We start from the raw sequence: 22,972 nt of genomic DNA, 5'->3' as shown, positions 1-22,972 counted from the left end.
AGCTTTAAATAAAGAATATTTATACTATATGTATGTTTCTGCAATTTGCATTTTTCTCACTCAACACTGTTTTACCTTAACTGTGTTAGTACATTTAATCCTAAGTCATTCGTTTTAACAACCGTACTTTGTATAAATATGCCACAATTATCCAATTTATACAATCGGAATATTGATTAACATTTATATTATTTCCAGATTTCCCTGAAACACTGCTGCAATGAATTAATCTACTAATGAATATATTTCAGTTTCTCTAGGGTATACATGTACCTGGAAATTGAAGAGCTGGGTCATTCGGGATATGCATCTTCAACTTAGTTAACCATATATTGCCAAGTAACTATACAAAGTAGTTGTACCAATTTACATACCCATTAGCAGAGTTTATTGATAACCTCCCAATGTATTGTCAGACTTCTATACTTTGTCAATCCAAGAGGTGTGTAACAGTATCTCACAGTGGTTTTCATTCGTATTTTCCAGATTCCCAGTAGAGTATAATCTGATAAGACTTATTGGCTATTCAAATGTTTTCTTCTTGTGAACTGGCTGTTTGTATTCTTTACCTTTTTAATTACTGGCTTGTCTTTTTATTACTAGTTTGTAAGAGCTATTTACATATTCTATATATAAATTTCTTGCTGTTAATATTGTAACAATCCTTTTTGTGTTATTAACATTTTAAAATTCGTTTTCTCAGCCACCTGTCTTTACAGTATCTTTAATTCTATATTTTTAATTTTAATGTACTCAAATATGTTTTACTGTTTTATGTTCTGTGTCTTAACATGAAGGAGGTTTTTCATTAACTTAGTAACTGTATTTGTTGAGAGTCTATTATGTGTTACACACAGTGCTAGGGCACTAAGAATAGAGTGGCAACGAGGCAGATGAAGACCATGCCCTCATAAAGCTTCTTTCTGGTGTCAGAACGTATACACTAATAGACATTTAATGATGCCAGGTAACGAGTATTATAATAGAACAAAACATACATTTAAAAAAATGAGTAATAGAGACGTGGTCAGAGAAGGCGTCTCTGAAGAGGTGACATTAGAGAAAAACCTGAAAGAATAATAATTCATGCAAAGATATTCCAGGCAAAGGGAAGTGAAAAGCCCTGAAGTGAAACAAAATTAGGATATAGGGAATATAAGATGCTTCTGTCTTAAGTCACCACTCCCCCCACCTCCTTGCCTGCACACATACCCCTACTCTCTTCTGCCCACTCTGCCCTTCCCCTGAAATGGTCCTCTACAGCTGTGATCCCAGAGCAAGGCTCATGTTCCTCTCATGGGGGCTCTACCCCAGCTTTTACAGTGTCTGGGCCTTGAACACTTTACGACTGTCCTCTCTAGATGAGTAGCCTCAGGGCCAGCACCCTGTCTCAAAGATGCCAAAATGAGGCTAGTTATGGATGAGGCAGCTGGTGGGGCTCAGCCTTAGGAACACACTGCTGCTCAGATCCTAAGGCTAATAAGCCCCTGGATGTTCACAGGCGTAGGTCCTGGGGGCTATAGAACCGGAGCCATGCCCTGAGGTTCCTGAGAAGGGCCCTTGCAAAAGGCTTGTGCTTTAAAGCCTTTTTCAGGCCTTAAGGCTTCCTTCTGCTCTGTGGCCACCCACTCTGATTAAGGGGGTGAGTGGAAGGGCTTGCCAAGGATCATGGACACAGGGTAGGCCCTGGTACCATGGGTTTCAGGCTACTTATCAATTTTCTTATAGGAGCACAGTCAGGGGCAGATGAGGCAGGGCAGAGAGGGCTGGTCCCTCCTTTGCTCTCAAACTCCCTCAGGTGTTAAACTGTCTCCAGCAGCGGAAGGACAGAGACTGTGAATCCCATGCTGTGTATCCTTCCTGAGCCTCTGCTCACTCTCAGGGCCAAGAAGCTCCCAAAACGGGGCCCTCTCTTTAGAGGCAGGGCCATAATCTGAGGAGCAGTGCTGGATTACAGGCATTTTAGTAAGCAACCATTAAACAGGTTCTGGCTGCCTGTTAATGCGGTGAGGCCTCCTAATTGGGTACAGTGAAAAACAAGCTAGAAGAACCCTGGCCCAGAAGACTCTGCTTGCTCCAGTAAGTCACAGTGACCCTGTGGGTGATGGCCTTGTGTTGAGGGGCCATTGGGAGTTGGTGTCCAAGCCTCTCCCTATTCTGTGCCCCAGTGGCACTGGAGCTTCTTCCTGCCCTCAGCCTGGGCCTTCCCCAGTGGTGTTAAAGATAAGCATGATTCCTCTATCTTTAGCTCTTTTCATTCTCTAAAAATGCACTTAACACTTTGCATTATAATTGTGTGTCTGTTTCCCCTGGTGAGCTCCTTAAGAACTAGGACTATGTTTTATTACTTTTATATCCCCAGCACCTACTAGAGTATCTAACACAACACTAGGTGTGTAAATCAACAATTATTGAACAAATGAATGAACGGATCTCATAGCCTTTCCAACCGATTTTCCTTCCCGCTTAAGTAGCTCTAAATGTCTTCCTTCCAGAAAACCCAGCCCTATCTTTAAGCTAGCTGTGACCCCTAATGCTTGATCACATTAACATTCTTGCCTCCTAGTATATTCCATCAAAGATCCCTTTTCCAAAATTACTCTCTATTAATATCTAGTTACGGGGAAAAAAATCAAACCCTTGTCTTTTGTTAAGAGACTGATCTAGAAAGGACCAGGTTGGCTTTTTTCTATCTCATTTCAGAGTTCAACTGTGATATTGGTTGATGTAAAAACAGTTGAATTCAAGTTTCAAAAGGCAAATGGCAGTGTTTCCTCAGGTACTAAGATTCCCTGGAATAGCCTATTTCATCTGAGTATCTGAGTATTTTGCCTGGGTGTCACAAAAAATGATTGATGACTATTTTCTCAAATTACCTCAAGGTACACAGCTAGTACCATCCTAGATACATAGAAATGAAGTTAATTCATTATGTACAGTGAATGTCTTAGGGCATTACGACTTCTCTCCCAGAATCCTGACTGAGAAGGAAGATATATCACAAAGAAGAAAAATTATTTATTGGCATAAGGCATAATGAAGAATTAAGTACGAAGCTTCTTTCTGCACGTAAATGCTGTTTATATAAGACTTTGATTTTAAAAAATGAATCCTCTCATATCTAAACCTTTAGGCTAGTTGTTCAATATACTTTCTAAAAATGTAGTTTTGGTAGAGATAAATTAGTCCAGTCACACAAATTCTAGTTATCAGAGGGCTATGTCTCAGTGTCAGCATATACAATAAGAACTTTGTCTTCCTTCATCTCCATGTGATTCTCTCTGATGAAAGGTATCTGGTGTGCCTCAATATACAGGTCTCTCCTTTTGAGGTTGTATACTGACATTTGGGTACCAAGAGCTAATTTCAGGAAGTCAATGACCCTTCTTTTTGACACAATGATCACAGGACACCTGAATGCCAGATTGGGAATGACTCCACAGGAGACCTGGACTAGGCGGACTGCTTCCCTACACACACTACAGAACTTCCAGGAACGTTAACTGAAATCAAGAACAACTAGCAATATAGCTACAACATAACTTACACATTCTTGGAGTAATCTCAAAATAACATACATCTATTGGCCCAGTATTATAATTCTAAACAATAAAGTCAAACCTAAACTCTCATATTAAGAGGTTATTTTTTAATATTCAGATGTGTAACATTAAATAACTCCACTATTTAACTGGTAAAATAGTTCTCTGTAAAAATCAGATATTTAAAAAGTCAAAAGGTAGAAATAGAGTTTAGTCATTTCTGCCTTCAAAATATTTTAGGTTAGGGCCTTCTCTCTCTCATGCTTTATAGCAATGAACTTTGGAAACTAAACTGTGTTATCTGCTTGGAAACCTGAGTGGCTTTCTGAAAAAACCAGGTGATCTTAGAGCCCAAACTTTTTGCAACACATTGTATCCCCAGTTCTTCAGTCATCATCTATGCTATCTAAAAGTCTGGCAGTTGGAGCATAAAAATTTTCTTTCATTCACGTTACTGAATATCTGCCCTCTAAAAACTTCTCAGGGGCTTCCCTGGTGGCACAGTGGTTGAGAATCTGCCTGCTAATGCAGAGGACACGGGTTCAAGCCCTGGTCTGGGAAGATCCCACATGCCGCGGAGCGACTAGGCCCGTGAGCCACAACTACTGAGCCTGCGCGTCTGGAGCCTGTGCTCCGCAACAAGAGAGGCCACGACAGTGAGAGGCCCGCGCACCGCGATGAAGAGTGGCCCCCGCTTGCCGCAACTAGAGAAAGCTCTCGCACAGAAACGAAGACCCAACACAGCCAAAATTAAATAGATAAATTAACTAAAAAAAAAAAACAAAAAAAAACAAAAAAACTTCTCAGCAATCGTTAAAGTACCTGGACAGTTAGCAGCTCATCAACTTTGTCCTATAATTAAGCGAGATCAAATGACAGGAAAGTAACTAGACTGGTGGGTCTAAAAGTACGGTTCCTGAAACACTGCTGCATCAGCATCACTTGATACCTGGCTAGAAATGCATATTTTCAGGCTCCATCCTAGAATTAGAAATTCTAGGGGCTCAGCATCTGTGTTTTAACAAACCCTTCCAGGGATTACGATGCCTGCTAAATTTGAGCAGCACTGATCTAAACCACACCAAAGAAGTCCTTCTGCAGGATAGATTTCACAGATCTTTTTTAAACTTTTGCTCTTAGCATTCCACGAGAACTTGTTTTTTTGTTCACTGCTAATAGAAAGCATCAATTATATTAGTTAATATCCTACAAAGTTTCACATGACAAATTTCTCACAAACTTGAAGGTATTACGAAAAAGTGTGCTTTTCTTCATGCTTTCCCACCCCTCAACCTCACCCAACTAACAAGTGAGTTTTATATTTCTATTTCTGTAGGCAATTAAGAAGCTCTAAAAAAGTTCAGTTTTCAATTACAATAGCCTGACTCAATCAGAATTTTGGAGGGTAGATCTAATTTCTTTTTCCTTACTCCCCTATTTGGTGTTTTTAGTTTAACAATTATTTTTATAATTTAAAAAAATGTTAATTTAGGGCAATTCAAAATATATTAAAAGGCAGGTATTACCCATAATCCCATCATACCCAGAGTTAATAGCATTTTTAGGCTTATTCAGGAACTTTCTAAAAGTCAAAGCTATATACTGATTTCTTATAAATGTATATATAAACATCCGTTTCAAGGCTATTAATCTATTTTTATGTCACGAACTATACCATCTTCATTACTAAAGCTTTACCATTTGCTTTCATATGATTAGGCAGAGTCCACTTTCACCTGTTGCTTTTATCAAAGACATTTTAGTCATTCTCACCAATATATTTTTCAAGATAAACTTTTAAATGTTTCCATGATATAAAAATTTTTACTGGAATTTCATTGTCTATGCATTAATTAGAAATGAGCTGACATTTTTCACTGCTTTCCCATTTAAGACATGGGACTTCTCCCTTACCCTAGTTTTCCTTTATTCTTTCTGGTTATAGTTTTGTAATTTTTTTTCATACAGTCTTGCATGTTTGTTTTTTTGTTAAATTTTATTTATTTATTTATTTATTTATTTATTTATTTATTTATTTATTTATTTATTTATTTATGCCTGTGTTGGGTCTTCGTCTCTGTGTGAGGGCTTTCTCTAGTTGCGGCGAGCGGGGGTCACTCTTCATTGCAGTGTGCGGGCCTCTCACTATCGCGGCCTCTCTTGTTGAGGAGCACAGGCTCCAGACGCGCAGGCTCAGTAATTGTGGCTCACGGGCCCAGTTGCTCCGCGGCATGTGGGATCTTCCCAGACCAGGGCTCGAACCCGTGTCCCCTGCATTGGCAGGCAGATTCTCAACCACTGCACCACCAGGGAAGCCCCGCATGTTTCTTATTAACAGTAATCCTAGGCAGTTTATTCACATTATATACATTATATTATTGTGAAAGGGACTTTTTTCTATTATATTTTTAAACTAGTCTTAGTTGATGGTTGGGATACCTTGAGGTTACGTAGGGTTAACTCACTAGAGAAAATAAACACTTGTGGTATATACCATTTTGCAGGTTTAAGAAACAGATATGAGACTATCATAAAAGTGTCTCTGAAAGGTTGCTTCTCTGCTATACAGTAATTATCGTAATTTATTTATATCTTCGCTGAAATAGAAACAATGAATAAATAAATAAGCCTTGTTACAGCAGTGACATAAGAATAAAGGGCAAATAGGAGATACAGGAATGAAACCAGAAAGGAACACCTATAAAAAACAGGCCCTTCAAAATGAAGGTTTACAGCTATTTTTAAAAATGTAAACATGCTAGATGAACACTCATTTAAGGGCCCAAAATGATTAATTAATAAAATAACGTGACTTGAGAATTATCTTCTCAGGCAAAAAGCTGGAGGAAATGCAAATTGGTACATCCCTCTATTAAATGTAATCTGACAGTATCTAGTGAATTATAGGTGCATTTACTCTTACCCATCAATCCAACTTTAGGAAGTCTATCCCACAGATTCACCTGCACATATATGAAATATTATATGTTCAATGTTATTTATTGCAGCATGGCATTGTTTGCTACAACAAAAGACTACAAACAACCAAGATGCCCATTTTATATGAAAGGGACTTGTATGATAACTATGTACTAATACATAAACCAGTTGTTAAAAAAAGAGAAAAATTTCTATAACATATTGCTGAATTAAATATATATATATATATATATATATATATATATATATATATGTTGCCATTTCTCTAGGAAGGGGGGAAATAAGGAAATATATTCATATATTCTATTTGTATAACACTGGAAACAAATGAAAATGGTACTTACAAGGGGGCATGAGGTTGACAAGGAAAAGGGTAAGAGAAGGCTTCCCTTTTTATACCTTTTTCTATTATTAGGTTTTTGAACCATGCAAATGTATTACCTAGTCAAAAACTAACATATTTAAAATTTTAAAACCCTATATTATATACTATATTCTTCATTGAATCACTATTTTCTTTTTAACATCACTTTTCCTCTTATAAGCACTTTTATACCAGAAATAGGCCAAATGGTCAAACATAAGGGGAAAATACTTTAGCTGATTATTACAGGAAACAAGATTTCTTGAAACAAAAAATTCCTGCAATTAACATTAATGTGTACTTTTACAAAAGAAAAATATTGTCTAAATCAGACGTTGGCAATATATGGCCTTTGGACCAAACCCAGTTCCAGACTGTTTTTTGTACAGCCTGTGAGCTGAGAATGGTCTTTCAGGTTTAAAGGGTTATGAAGAAAAAAAAAAAAAAGAATATGCAACAGAGACCTTATGTGGCCCACAAAGTCTAAAATGTTGGTCCCTCACAGAAAACGCTTGCTGACCCCTGCCTGAATAATGGTGTCTTTTACATGTTCTTGATAAAGCAGCAGAAGTATAAATTAGTTACCTTATATGTGCAGATAGTCAACTTCCTCTTCCTGGTTTCAGTATTTCTCTGCAGCAATGTATTACACATCTGGAAAACCTGCTGCATGACAGCATCTTGTCTCAGGTCATCACGGCCCTTCAGAATAACCAAAACACAAATAACTAAGCGTAATTCATTTTCTTTATTATAAAATCACACGAAGAGTCATCTGAGGACAGCCAAAGGGCACTTAGAAATCAATCTGAGGATTATGCTCCTCGTAATAGTCTCTTAAATAATTAAGACCTAATACTATTCTTTCATTTAGAATAAGCTATACCACTGGGTAGGCAGACCAATTTAGAAATAAGAAGTTTCCCCCCGCTTGCTGCTTTTGTAATTAAAATAATTGGAACTGCTCCACTTGAGGGCACACTGTAAAATACCAGGGTAGAGGAGCACTGTTGTTTCTCTACTACTTCCCAGCAAGGCCCAAAGAGCTTAAGAGCAGAGTAAGGGAGGAATGCTGTCGCTTTCTGATACATTTAATAGCACTTAGCACAGTGCCAGACTCAGGATATTGAAGCAAGGGCCTTCAACTTGAACTATTCAAGAAAATAAGCAACACTCACCAAAATTTTTTTTTCCATAACAAGCAGGCTGATTGTTAATCTCATCATGTCTGTACATGTTAAAAGTATTCTTTTACTTCAACCAACTATTATAATAAGGCTGGTCTTTCAGAGAGACAAAAAAATGAGGAAAAGCATTCTGCTTCTAGAAAACAATATATTTCTACTTTATGTTTTCCTCACCTGTAATTATTCAGAATAGAAATAAAGACCCAAAGTAGGAAGAAAATATCAACTAAAGTTTTCTTTTTGACTTTTTTCATTAACAACAAAAGGAAAATCTCACCTTGACAAGCTGTCTCCTTTCCTTGCCATCAGAACCCAAACAATCTATTATTTTTGGTAAATTTAAACCTCCTGCTAAACGAAATTCTGCTTTAAATGACTGTATAGTCACCAGATTTCCATATTCCCCTGTGGGGTCCACCTAATAAAATGTATAAATATGACAATAGCTCAGATACACAATTTGCATTTAAAGAAAAATGAATTATAAATGACAATTTTAATATTAAACAGAGGAATGAATGACAATGTGCTGTTGGTTAAGAACTGAAGTGGTAACTTTATAAATGAAAGAAAGAAGATTGGACATTGGAAAGGCTTTAAAAAGTGACATAGATAAAATTTACCTCCCTAAACATCTCTTAATAAAAGTAGGGCATACAAATTTAGAATAGTGTTACTGAAAAACTACTGAAAATCCTGGTACAGGTCTTGCCACTGACCTGTATATGTTAAGTCATCTGTATAAATTAAGTCATCTCCTCACAAAAACAAGGTAAATTTTAGAAAAGTACGGAGAGGAGTTTTCTTGGTTGTAATTGCTAAATCTGGCATTTTCAGGAAATATTCAGCTAAATGACTTGCTGATAGGTTAATCCACATGATGAAGCTACATTGCAAATCAAATAACTACAGATATTAAACACTAAACTACAAACTCAAAGGAGAGATTTTACAATGTAGTTAAAATGACCATTTTCTAAACTGTAACATTTATTATTACATATATCCCTGGCAACATCGTACTTCTAACAATAAAAGACCATCAGGACATAGCTGAAAGTGTCATGTATATTATAGTCAATTTAATATTGCAATACATATTGTATTATTTAATACCGTAATACATCAGTCAATACATTCTAATGCATACAGAATTTTAAAAACCAGTATAAAACAATTAGGGACTTTCTTGCTCAGTTAAAACTTAATTTTGGCATAAACACATGAAATCTTTCCTTCTGGCCAATGAAAATAAGTCTATAGACATCTTCATAAGAAAGATGACAGCTGTAAAAATGAAGGCAAAAGAAAAGAAAGCAGGAGAGGCCTTTAAAAGTATTTTAAGTCTTGGGCAAAGGGAATCCAATAAAGAAAAAAAACTATAGGCTGGGGACTTCCCTGTGGTCCAGTGGCTAAGAATCCACCTTCCTATGCAGGGGATGTGGGTTTGATCCTTGATTGGGGAACTAAGATCCCACATGCCGCGGGGCAACTAAGCCCGCACGCTCTAGAGTCCGCGTGCCACAACTAGAGAGCCTGTGCACCGGGACTAGAAAGAAGCCCACACTCCGCAATTAAGAGCCTGAGTGCCACAAGGAAAGATCCCGCATGCCGCAACTAAGACCTGATGCAGCCAAATAAATAAATATTAAAACAACAACAACAACAACAACAACTATAGGTTGAAACAAGTGAAACTGCCAATATTTAACCAATTTTGACCTACAAAAAAAGGCTATTTCAAATGGTTTAACCTACTAAAGAGTAATTTAGCTTAATTAAAAAATCAAAACAGTTAATGGTAGATTACCTTAATTTCCATAGTAGGAACAACAACATCTTCTAAATTTTTAAGTTTGGTAATGGGCTGGTCTGCCGGAATACTTATGCCTTCTGTATTTAAAACAAAGAGGTTTCAGTGACAACTGCAAATTGAGGAATAGTACTGAAGGTAAAGCAGGAGAATTCAGCAGATACCATAAACCCAAACTGTGGCTAATCTGTGGTTCAGGCCCTGATTTAGAAATGAAGACCAAGGGCTCGGGACACAATGCCGCTCAGGGTCAGGGCATAACAATGGTTAACATGGCTTACAAATGAATTTGCAGGTTACCTGGCACTGGTAACTAGACCAGATTCACCTGAGAGGTCAAATCGAGCAACTTAAGATAATTATATACAGTGTAAATAGCACATAGATAATGTACTCCTGTCATATTACTATTAAATGTGACTAAAGGACATGACAGTAGTCTTTGTTTGCTTAGAGAGGAACACTATGAGAAGCCTCATTCTTATTTTAAAATAATAAGAATTTAAATGTGAAGATATGATTCTGAACAGAAAAAAGAATACAATTATTAAAGTATGGGGAGAGAGATACAAATAACCAAATATTATAGCAGCTTATAATTATTTAAATAGACACAGCAAGAAGAATAATGGAGAAAATGATAAGGTCTTTCCATTTTTAAGTCCTAGAGTGCAGTCACCTCTTAACAGTTCCACAAAAAGATATTAAGTAAAAAAGTGACTGGAGGGGTGTTGAAGCTATTAGACAAAAATTAAGTTTTGAATCATGTGTGAGTTGTAATCATCAGGACTTTCACATCTATAATTAATGTGTGTGAGTTGAACAGATTTACATTATTAAGCTCTATAATTAATATATCCCTACAGAGAATAACACAGCAAGAAGGCAACACTCATTCTTTCAAACTGCATACTTCTCTGAGTCTTCCACTGAGTGGCATCTAAATTTGCTAGTATAATGTAAGCATCACAAAGTGCCTCAACACTTCTGACCATCTGAGGTCTCCTGCTTCTGATAGTACGTATTATTTTGTTTGCAGCCTCGGTTCGATCCTATTAATAAAAAACAAACAAAAAATATTACATAAGCAAATACCCAAGACAAACTTTTCAGAGTTATAATAACAAAAGGAAAAATAATTTATGCACAAAGCTAGACAATGGAAGGACTATAATCCCTCAGAGACAAACAGTCACCTTATTATGAATGAAATACATCAAAGATATAATAATCTCAAGAGTAAATGACTTGGGTAACTTGTAAAATTTATTTTTTCTTTGCTCATTGCTCTGAGGAAAAAGGTAAAAATACTTTTGGCATTTCTTATGCTTTGAGAAATATTCAGGAATTTTGAACCAATTTTAGGTAGCATCACAATATCAAAGGATTTACAAACTGAATACTGTCAACAACACACACTCTTAGAATTCCTGAGACTTAAGAAAGGAATATTTTGGGAAAAAATGAATATTACAATTCAAAAAGATATGCATGTTCAATCCAAATACCTCATCAAGCTGAGAGCTTTGTTTAGGTGCATTTTTAGTTATTCTGCTCCTTCTTGCTGCCTCTGGTTTGGTCAAAAATTCATCTTTGTTTGCATTTGCTAAAGCCAGTATAATAAACAAAGTATGATGAGGGTGATCCATTGAAATTCTAGAGATGAGCTGTCATAAAATTAAGAACTGTTAGTTTTATGGAAACAAAAAAAAAGAAAATCCATAACCTTTTAAATTTTGCTTAACATTAAAGATATGTGTTACTGTACTAGATGCTGCAGTGGGTGGACTGTGTGAGTATGGGTATGTATCAGAGAGAGAGAGACAGAAGTACATGAGGAATAAGAAAGAGAGAGAAATTGAGTAACTTATGTGGAGCATGAGAGGAGACAAAAGGAAATCTTTATTCTTGCCCTTATATAGCATAATTAATATGAGTGACTAAACTTTTTTTGTATTGCCACTTTCTGGAGTGGAACAGTAGTATATAATAATATAAAAGAAAAGCAACTGTGGTTTGATTTTCAGGTTTACTTACATTATTGAGGACTTCATGAAATCCTAGGCCTCCCATCATCTTGGTCCCCATTCTAGCAGCCAATTGGTACATAAGAGGCAAAAATTTATATGATGGAATCTTCATTCCATCTCTCTACCATTAAAAAGAACACAAAATTAAAAAAACAATGCATTTCAAATAGTCTCACAACTAAGCAAATAAATTATTCTAAGAAAATGCTCCTCTACTAGTGCAATCATCTAGCAGATATTAAATAAAACTTCACTAATCACATATTTTTACTTATCATTTATCTTAAAGTCTAGATTGATTCACTGTTAAGTCATAATATTTGAACCTAAATCAAACTGTATTCAGAACTGGAATACTTGGCACTGCTCATATTCTAGTGAATCCAAAGAGGACAAATGTGGATATAAGGACTATTGTAATCTTGACTCCTGAGAAGTCAGTGTGAATAACAGGGAATAACTATTTTTCCCTACATGCTAAAAGTAACAGGATTTAATGTACACTAGGAGCAAAGGTTGGCTGTATCATTCTCTTCAGCCAGAAGAACCATTTTACTTTTAAGCTTCAAACTGATTGCCAATATATACCTTGTCAACATAACTTTAATATTAGGTGTCATCAATAAAACCTAAGATTTTTTAAATAAAAATCTACAAAATACTGCCACTTTAATGTTTTCTTAAAATCTTTTTTTCCATTTACAAAAATAATTTATCGTAAAAAATCCCACAAAAGAATAAAGCAAGGGAAAAATACCCCACCTGTGATCACATCATTTTTAACTGCTTTCCAAATCTACCAGTCTAGCATTCTGAGTACTTTCCTATGGCAATTGCAAAGATATAGGAAAAGACTGACCTAAATTCTCTCATAGCCACATAAACCTACATCATTAGAGCTAATTAAGTACCTATGTGTAGAGCCCTGAACCAAGTGCCAAGGATACAAAGTATACAAAATCCATGACATTGAGGGGCTTATGTCTAAACTTTTAAAGCACAGGCTAGAACATTGGGTTGAAAAAGAAAACCTGCCTTCATCATGCCATTGACTTCAGAAACTCCAGAATTTTCAAGCCAGAGGGAACAAAGACGGAATATCCACGTATCATGCCCTTCTCCACTTAATAAGCAATTGATGTAATTTTCAACTGCCTTACATAAGAAGCGTTTACGATCTTCTTTCAATGCATGGAGTGCACATTCATCCAACTCCAGCTCTCGCTGAACCTTTACTGTGTATCTTACATTGGATAATTAAAGCAAAACACAAAAGCCATCAAATTTTATAGAACTACAACATCATATAAGATATACAAAATAAATGAAAAATCTGGTGTCCACCTTAGGGGAAAAAGCAAAATTCTAAGAATTATAAGGGGAACAAACTTAGTTTTGTCTTAAAGTAAGTTTGTGCAACTCAAAAGCTATCTTAGGCAACCAAAGACAAAGTGGACTCTATCCAAGGTATTTCGTTAACGTTATTCTCTACTTACACTAAAATATATAGACCAAAAGCAGGTTTGAATAAAGGATTTAATTACATCAAAATAGGTAACTCCTCTCTATTTAATTTCAACACCTATCTCTTCTTCAACTATGATACCAACAAACAAACTAAAAAAGCAAAACAAGAAGCTAACATCAATATACTTTACAATTAGCTTAGAACCAGAGCATGAATTCTTATCTGGTTCTCTATACCTGTATATATACTGTATATCTGTATATCTTGTCACTTGTAGACCCCTAGTTACCTGTTGGTCTGAATTTTATGTTCCCTAAGAAGGCCAACTTCCTCTTTAGCTCTTTTCAGGAGAGCTTGCTTGTTTTCAAATTCTGACGATTTCATGTAGTTTTCAATTCTTTGGTACTGAGTATCTGAGAACCGTGCTAATGAGAGAAATGCCTTCATTTTTCCATTTCTGAGCCCATCATTGCTTTCTCCATCATAATTTCCAGCAACTTCCACTGCCTTCAAGAAAAAACAATCCATTTATATTATATTTACAGATACTAAATACATCTAAAGAATTACTCAGATCAAAGAAATATCCACACTAAAGTTTACTTTATATATATGTATATAAGCTAAATTATATGAAGTACAGTATTTTCTTGACTTTTCAAGACAACTTTGACATGGCAGAAATAACCTAAATAGCTAATATTTGCAAAGAACAGTGCAAAAACAAAAAGCTCTATAAAATTTTTTAAAAATCACATTATGCTTTTCATGTTCATTTATTTAGTGAAGTAGCTATTTCTAAAATTAGCTAAACTAAATAAGAGGGAGAAACAGGAAGGTCAAAAGCGGTAGTAGCACTGGAGTCCCAGTCCTACTTGTAGCGTTGGGCTTCAAATGAATAATAAAGGTTGACTTGCATATTCCTTAATCAGCTATTTTTACAAATAAGTAAATGGAGAAATTATCAGAAACAACTTGTTTAAAGAGTAGCTGGTGATGGGGGTAGAGAGAAGACACATTTGGGCTTACTTTCCAAATATGCTCCTTCTTTTGTAACATTGTTTCATTCTGCCCTGAAGAGTATACAGAGCTACAACAGTAATAATATTTAGAAAAGTGAAATCGTACTTTTATTTGCCTTTGAAATACATCTGACCCCAATAAAAAGATCAAATGTGTTCATGCTAAACAACTCTCTTAAGGGCTGCTCAAAAATCTTACCTTTTCTAGATAGGTCTGCATGATGACTGCAGGATTTTCTAAGCAAGTTTCTGCTAACCAGGTGCCACAAACCCTCAGACATTCTGTGTATATAAGTTTTAGGTTGGGATCATTCTGTATATGAAAGCAAAATCGTAAAATGTAATTCATTATCATGACTATATAAAAAAATCTTCCACGCAGGGGAAAAAAAGCAGGTTAAAAATGTCTTTGCTCATTTGCTTTTACCTTACAACTATTTTAATAATTCCAAATACGTAGGTTTATAAAATAATCATTCTCTACTGTTTACTATTATTACTATTATCGGAACAACTCACATTTATTGAGTACTTTCATATGCTAGGCATTTCTACCAGCTTTATGTATAGTAACTCATTTAATCCTCACAAGAACCCTAAGAAATAAGTACTATTATTATCCTTAATTAGAAAACTACAACTGAGGTCAAAGAGAGTAGGTAACTTCCTTGAGTCCACACTGTTAAGCAATATTTAAACATCATATCATATGAGTTCCCAGGGCTTTTGTATAATGATGAATTCTCTAGTGATGGAGGATGTAATATAAGTTTCCATTATCCAAAAGTACAAAAAGTTGATATTCACCAAGTAGGTGTATGTCAGAGGGACATCATTGTGTCCAAACCTTTAAAACACTTCATGATTCCTACAAATGCTGCTACTTTGCCCATCATATGCTGGAGACAGAGTTGAAGAAGCAATCAAGTTTACAATAACTAAAATAGGTAATGTTAGATAAAATATTAGACATGATGTTTTCAAGGTATTTGGATTAACAACCCAATTATTCCAACTTGCTTTTTTCTAAAAGTTTTGTTCTCTCATGCATTTCCTCTTCCATTTTTTTTGTCATTTCAAATTTATAGTATCTATTTTTTCTTTGTTTCCCACATACTGTAGAAAGTTTAAAAAAATGAGGCTTATCACTGGGACAACAAGATGGACTGATACAAATGCTATAATAGGAAAAATGAATACTTTCTAAACTTCTTTTACAAATATTAATTTTCAAGACTCCTTTTAACAATTTCTTGTTCATGGGTCAAAGCTTTAATAAAAGCTTTAATAAAATTGGTAATTACTTTAAATTTTATTTTAAATATTTTAATGCACAGTAATTTTTCTTATAACAGTAAAATACGAATTTGGCCAATAGAAAAAAAGTGAACCTCTGTACAACTGGCATCCAGCTTCTTGATCATTTGCTTGAGAATACTCAGGGCAAGACTCTGTTCCTTTTTCGCCCAGAATACTTGTGCTTCCTCCAGCTGCCACTCAGAGACTCCACAACTAGCTGAATTATACTGTTTAATTTGAAATATTGCCCTTTCAGGGAGCTGAAATGAAAATGACAAATAAGAATAAATACTTTTACTATTACTACTACTACCACTACTACTACTAATAAAAGCAGTTACCACCATTCACTGAGGACTTGACTATTTGTCAGGACTGTCTTAAGTGCATCTCTAATTGCCTTCCCCAGGCCCGATGTCGGCCTATCTGTTTTTCTCTTTATATAAAGACATATATATAATTATGTGTGTTTATACACAGTATATAAAATTGCTGACTTGTTATAAATACAATGAGTAAGTTAGGTAGCTTCTCATTTTTTTAACCAGGCAATTGAGGTTTAGAGAAGGTGAGTACCTTGTTCAAGGCTCAAACTCAGGTCTAATTCCAAAATGGGAAGTCTTCAACAATTATGCTATACAATGTTTTAATAGCAATCTCTGTCTCTCAAATGACATTTCTTTTTCACTTACGCTTTCTATTTTCTGGGTAATAAAAGGCAAGGTCAAGAGGTGAGATGACACAGTTTTAAATCTGATTACCTGAGTGTTCTTGAAAGTTCGGGCTAATACAGAGAGTTCTACAAGATGCTTGGTGAGAATGTCCTTAAGACACTCTCTTTGCGAGTTTTCCATTTCCTTTTCCATCAAGATCTCCAAAATGACTGTGCGTAGAGCCATTATAGGCTCCTGAAAACTAAAATCACTGTCTTTGAGAAGCTGGGAATGTTTCCACCACTTAATGTATACTTCAGAGGGCTGCCTATCTGTTGTTGATCTGAAAGCCAAATCAAAGAATTCACATAAGAGAACTGAAAAAAAAAAAAACCCTGCTAATATGCAGGTTGTGAAACTTAAGGTTTAATAAACACAAAGGATTTTTTTTTTTTTTAATTGACAAATACAGGCAGTGGGCCGGATTTGGCCTGCGGGCTATAGTTTACCTACCCTTGACTTGGTCCAACATTTTCTCTTTTTTTTTTTTAACATCTTTATTGGAGTATAATTGCTCTACAATGTTGTGTTAGTTTCTGCTTTATAGAATATATATATATATATATATATATATATATATATATATATACACACACACATATATATATATATATATATAGTGAATCAGCTACACATATACATATATCCCCATATCTCCTCCCTCTTACGTCTCCCTCCCATCCTCCCTATCCCACCCCTCTAGGTGGTCACAAAGCACCCCTGGGGGGCAGAACACAAAGGAATTTTTGCAGTAACATGACTGGAACTTCTAAAATAATATAAAATAAGGACCATAGTTTAGAAACCTACAATGTGGTCAGACCTCTGAGGGTCAGTCAGCAGAGAACCCAAGAGAGGATGAACATTTAAAGATTTTCTTTCTTTCTTTGTTTAAACTGAAGTATTGTTGATTTACAATATTATGTTACTTTCAGGTATACAGCATAGTGATTTAATATTTTTATAGATGATACTTTCAAGATTTTCTTAAAAATACTCTTCAACCTCACAAAAAGCAGCACTTCTAAACTAACATTCTTCTGAAATGAGAACACATTCATCAGGCCTGTCATTCAGAACATCTGTACCATTAGTCCAGCTTCAATGCTCCCTGTGGTAAAAAGGACAGTCAGCAAGGAAATGTAATAAACTCATTATCTACTGTGCCTGCCAGGCACAGGGCATGACTCTATGCAAAATGGCAGCTGTTAAAGAAAGAACAATCCAATGAAGGAAATGCTGGCATCTGGCAAAGGTTTCATATACCAATCTTACTTATTAAAGGAAGAGAAAACGCATATCGTACAATTAGTTTATATGAACAGAGTGCTTCCCAGATGTTCAAACTAAGCAATACTGTCCAATCCTTTAGGCCTACTGTATGAAGAGAAATTAAGATGAAGCAAGGAGACTAAGAAGATGGTAAGGTGATGACTAGGAAATGAAAGCTCTTTTAGTTGCTTGATAAAGAAGGAAACAGGGCTTCCCTGGTGGCGCAGTGGTTGAGAATCTGCCTGCCAATGCAGGGGACACGGGTTCGAGCCCTGGTCTGGGAAGATCCCACATACCGCGGAGCGACTAAGCCCGTGAGCCACAACTACTGAGCCTGCGCGTCTGGAGCCTGTGCTCCGCAACAAGAGAGGCCACGACAGTGAGAGGCCCCCGCTTGCCACAACTAGAGAAAGCCCTCGCATAGAAACGAAGACCCAACACAGCCAAAAATAAATAAATTAATTAATTAAAAAAAAAAATTTATAAAAAAAAAAAAAAAAAAAGAAGGAAACAGTAACACAAATTCACAGGAACCAAAACTTTAATTCCTCCCAAAATGATCCTAGAGCAGCAGGTCTCAAATTTTCTAATCTCAGGGACGCTTTACACTCTTACAAATTATTGAAGATCCCCAAAGAGCTTTTGTTTATTGGATTATACCTATTAATATTTACCTTATTAGAAACTAAAACTGAGAAAAATCTAACATGTATTAATTTATTTTCAAATAATAGTAAATCGACTATATATCATATATCATAAATAACATTTTTTATAAAAAAATAACTATTCTTCCCAAAACAAAACAAATTTAGCGAGAAGAGCACTGTTTCACATTTATGCAAACCTCTCTGATGTCTGGCTTAATGGAGACAGTTGAATTCTCATCTTTGCTTCTGCATTTGGTTTGCTGTGCTATGATGTTTGGCTTAAGTATATGAAGAACATCTAGCCTCATACAGATACATAGTTGGAAAAGGGAGGAGTATTTTAATAGTCTTTTCAGATAATTGTGGCTATTCTCTGATACCTCACCAAAACTTCACTATACCTCATGAGAGAATGAGAGCAAAAAAACCAGATAACATTTTGCTATAACTGTAACAACAGTTTTGATTTCATGAACTCCTGAATGGATCTTGGGAAAACCAGGATCTCTACACCACACTTTGCGAACTGCTGTCCTAGAGCACAGGTATTTGGTACCAGCTCATCAAACTTTCCCTTTCTTCCTTATAACTCCCTAGCAGAGAAAGATCCAGGAACACTGGAAAGTGAGATCACTTCCTTTTCACCATTATAAGAGGCAATCTCCCCTAAACACTTACTCCATATTCATTAACATTGACTGTTTACTAAGAATTGGTCACCAGGAAAAAGCACTAGGATACAAAGGATTCAAGAATAAATAAGCCCTATTTTTAGGGAGCTTCTAGTACAGCATGGCAGAGTATACATAAAATGACACTAATGCAATGTGATACTAAAACAGAATGGAGTATAATGTGCTATGGTAAAAAACATGAGGAAACAATTTCATCTAGGGTAGAACAGGGAAAAAGCTGTAAAGAGAAAAACACAATAGTTAAATTTTAAAAACCTGAATTTTTACAATGAAAATTTTTGAAAATGTTTATTTTAACAAGATCACAGTTCATTAGGTTAATTTACTTATATCTTGATAAAAGGAAATAAACCTACGGCTGGTCTCTATATAGTTTTTATTTTTTGAAGTCCCTATTGGTAACAGAAAGGTTATACTTTGGAATACAGTCATTTGAATCACATACCTTGAGAAAAGCTCCCCAATGTTTTCGAGCTCTCCGATGGCCTGCAATCTGCTAAGTGTAGGGTAGAGGGAATACACAGACTCAAGACTGCCCTTACACAACTCTTCCACTTCTTTAACTCTAGTGGCAGAAAAGACAAGACACTTAAAAACTAAGAAGAGGTTTGCAGGAAGATAAAATTTGACTTCCCATTATAGGCCTTGGTGTGGATCTAATAATACTAACACTCACAAGCAGCAGAATAAGGTAGTAGAAACAAAGTAAGCCTTGGAATCCTACAGACCTAGATCTAAATCCCAGTTTTGCCAGTAATGGCTGAATAGCTTTGGGCACATTACTGGATTCCTCTGAACCCAAGTTTTTTCACTTCCAGTTGAAAATTAAAGAATACATACAGAAAAAGCCTAACAAAGTGGCCACCACATGATAAGCACTTAAATGGTAGCAAGTATTACTTCTGTAATAAAGTACAGGATTTATTAGATCACAAATACTGTTAAACAAAAAATGTGTTACATTTGTTTAGCCTGTTATAGTTAAGTTCTTTGTTGTGCATTATCTCATTTGTACCTCATAACAAGCCTTTAAGTATTGACCATTAGTCACCATTTTATAAAAAGGACACTAGAACGTTAAGAGAGGTAAATGCCACATAACTACTAGAGGAGAAAAGATTAAAATTCTCAGTACACTGGTCCAGGAAGAAAACAAAGGAATGGGAAACAAGAAGACCTTCTTCAGGGTTCTCCATAAATAATTGATCAGGGCTCCCAAAGGGAATTTTATTTTTAAAGGTAGAATATATTTGAACCACATAAGCAAAGAAAAAGTTATTACATAAGAAAAAAATAACTTAACACTTTATGTAAGTACCTAACATATGAGCATGCTCTTACATCTAAAACAAAAAATTAAAATGTAACATTGGTTATATATATACAAACATTTGTGTGTATATATATGTGTACATATACCTATCAAGTGTGTATTAAAGAATTCTTTCATACAAAAAATTTAAAATATGAAGTACAGAAAACAACTATTAAGACAGGAATACTCATAATTCTTATGAAAACATGCTTGCAAAAGATAAAATTCATCTGAGCACTCATTTCTCAGATATGTAAAAGCTATGAAATTGTTAATTGCTGAATGTTTCCTCCCACTTTTGCACTGCTTTGAGTTTCAACACTGATTAGTATGAATTATTAATTACACAGGGAATTTTTTTAAAGGGGGAAAAGGGAATGACAAGGAAACAACCTGACCACAGCCACCAGGTCTTACTCCTTCACCAGTGCAAATCCTTGTGTTGAAATTATTCTTCAAGTTTTCAGAAAAGAAGCCATGACATTAAATATTAAAATACAGTAACTCTTTCTTTTTATAATACCTGGCATATTTGAGACTTTCATAAAAAGTGGAGAATTCCCCATCTCTTAGAGACTGCAGAGCGTTATACAATGATTCATGGTAACTGGTTCCTTCTATTCCTTTGCTGTGAAATAATTTTAAAAATAAAAGAAAAAGACATTTAAAAATAGAGACTCCTAAGACATGTGTGCATAAACAGCTTCACCAAAAGGCAAAATTTTAAACTAAAATTAAGATATCTCCATTTTAAAAAATGCATTTCTAGAAAACTTGGTAAGAATTACAAAGAATTTTGTGGATCATTTAAATTCTTCAAGCAGAAAAAAGTGAATTTCTCAGATATTTCTCCTGGCTCTAAACGTGTTATATTCTCATTTATTTACTTGATGAACACCTACTACGTGCCAGGCACTAGTCACCAGGTTCTAGATGCAGGGAATCCATTAGTGGACAAGTCAGATCAGGTCCCCATTCTCATGGAGTTTATGTTCTGGTTTGCAGATGGACAATAAATAAGAAAAATACCAGACAGTGACAAAGGACATGTAGGAAAGTAAAATAGGGTAACAAAACAGAATGACTGGGTGGCTATTTTAGGATGGACGGTCAGAAAAGATCTATCTGAATATGTCACATTATTAAACTACAGTCTGAACGACAAGTAGCCACTTTCATGGTAACAGGGGAAAAAAGAAGATATGTTTAAGGCTTTTAGGTACAAACAGGCTGGCTTGATGGAAAAAAACATGGAGAAGTGCTATGTGGCTGAAATACAGTATGCCAGGGGAAAAACAGAATATGGAGATTCACAGAGACAAGTAGGAATCAGTTCAGAGAGTAAAATGTTTTTAAAATACGAGTGCATATCTCTGATTTTACAGCAATCTAACAGTTTGAAATCTGAAAGACATTCTAATTAATGAAATTTTTTTCTATGAAAGAGATCAAACATACAATTAATATGATTTAATTTTTTCGTTTATATCATCAAAAGACTTTTTACATAAATACACAATCTTTTATTAGATTAGGTGTTTGGCTTTTCATTCAGATGATGGTACATGTAGGTTGTAAACGTTTTCTTCCCGTGCTAGTGACTTAGCAGTGTTTTTTTAATAAAAGAAAATATTTCACAAATAAACAGTCTTTCGCGTACCATCCAGCCAATAAAAGTGCCATCTAACTAAATAAAATGTTTGCAGCAGGGAGTGAGAAGGGAAATGCCTGTATTTCTCTTTGGATTTATAAACAATAAGTGAATAAGATTCTCACGAGAAAATAATTTTTATATTTCTATTTTCAAAAATATCTTGAGGGTGGAGGGAAAGGTGCCCTAATATAAGAAGAGAGTGAAATTCAGCCCTACGTAGACTTACTGCATACTGCTATATTATTTAAGCATTTAGCTTACAGCATCTACAAAACATGAAAACACAACTCCCACTACATTCATAGAGCAAGATAAAAACAGTTCATTATTCATAACTAGAGAAATGGCAATTAAAAATGTCTGAATTCTTCTTACTTGACAGAAATGCAGTGGTCCCACTGCATATTCCTCCACGCTACTTGGTAATGAAGTTCCTGTAGTTCAGCACACCACTCTTTATTTTCATGATCTAATCCCCTTAAATAGACGGAAAGAATATGGCAGAGTCCCAAATTCTGCAAGGCCTATGCAGGAGTTAAAAAAAAAAAAAAAAGGAATCATAAATAACAGAATACTAGAGAAACAAAAAACAGCAAACATAAAGAGTAACTTTCAAAATTTTAGTAGTTCACAACATCACTTAAAATGTCAAAATATTGTTTGTGTGTTCCCCCTAAAACACAAAGATAGAGCTCAAAGGGCTCTGATATTTGATAAAAGAATGGCTAAGGAATATTAGCCAGTAACAGAAATGATAACTTCTGGAACAAACTCTAGTACAAACTATGAGAAATAGTTTACATGAGATTTTCCATACAAAGGACTTAATTCACTACCGGCCACATAGTACACAGTCAAGAAATGTCTTCTCTGTTAGCTAAGAAGATTATGACCAACAAATCTACACTATCTTTCAGGTCAGTGACCTTTCCAATTTACCTGTGTATCCCTCTGAGTTTTAATCCCAGTGCCTGAAAAAGAACCTTCAGTCTTACCTCTACAGTTTAT

The 22,972-nt window shown here is 35.3% G+C and overlaps 1 protein-coding gene across 1 annotated transcript in view; it reads right to left on the bottom strand.

Annotated features, from left to right (window-relative positions):
* ATM (ATM serine/threonine kinase) overlaps positions 1–22,972 on the bottom strand; it is a 141,486-nt gene that overhangs the window by 17,825 nt on the left and 100,689 nt on the right. The window contains exons 43-56 of the mRNA XM_059930391.1: positions 22,340–22,488; positions 20,834–20,938; positions 19,441–19,560; positions 16,427–16,661; positions 15,758–15,925; positions 14,566–14,679; positions 13,634–13,851; positions 12,912–13,119; positions 11,884–11,997; positions 11,355–11,513; positions 10,760–10,898; positions 9,844–9,926; positions 8,311–8,451; positions 7,432–7,548 (exon numbers count right to left, since the gene is read on the bottom strand). Of these exons, the coding sequence (XP_059786374.1) occupies positions 7,432–7,548; positions 8,311–8,451; positions 9,844–9,926; positions 10,760–10,898; positions 11,355–11,513; positions 11,884–11,997; positions 12,912–13,119; positions 13,634–13,851; positions 14,566–14,679; positions 15,758–15,925; positions 16,427–16,661; positions 19,441–19,560; positions 20,834–20,938; positions 22,340–22,488 (2,070 nt within the window). The remainder of the gene's footprint in view (positions 1–7,431; positions 7,549–8,310; positions 8,452–9,843; positions 9,927–10,759; positions 10,899–11,354; positions 11,514–11,883; positions 11,998–12,911; positions 13,120–13,633; positions 13,852–14,565; positions 14,680–15,757; positions 15,926–16,426; positions 16,662–19,440; positions 19,561–20,833; positions 20,939–22,339; positions 22,489–22,972) is intronic.

The sequence above is a fragment of the Balaenoptera ricei genome, chromosome 8 (assembly GCF_028023285.1).
Source record: "Balaenoptera ricei isolate mBalRic1 chromosome 8, mBalRic1.hap2, whole genome shotgun sequence".
Taxonomy (NCBI): domain Eukaryota; kingdom Metazoa; phylum Chordata; class Mammalia; order Artiodactyla; family Balaenopteridae; genus Balaenoptera; species Balaenoptera ricei.
Note: the sequence above shows the minus strand (reverse complement) of the source record. Positions and strands in the feature narration are given on the sequence as shown.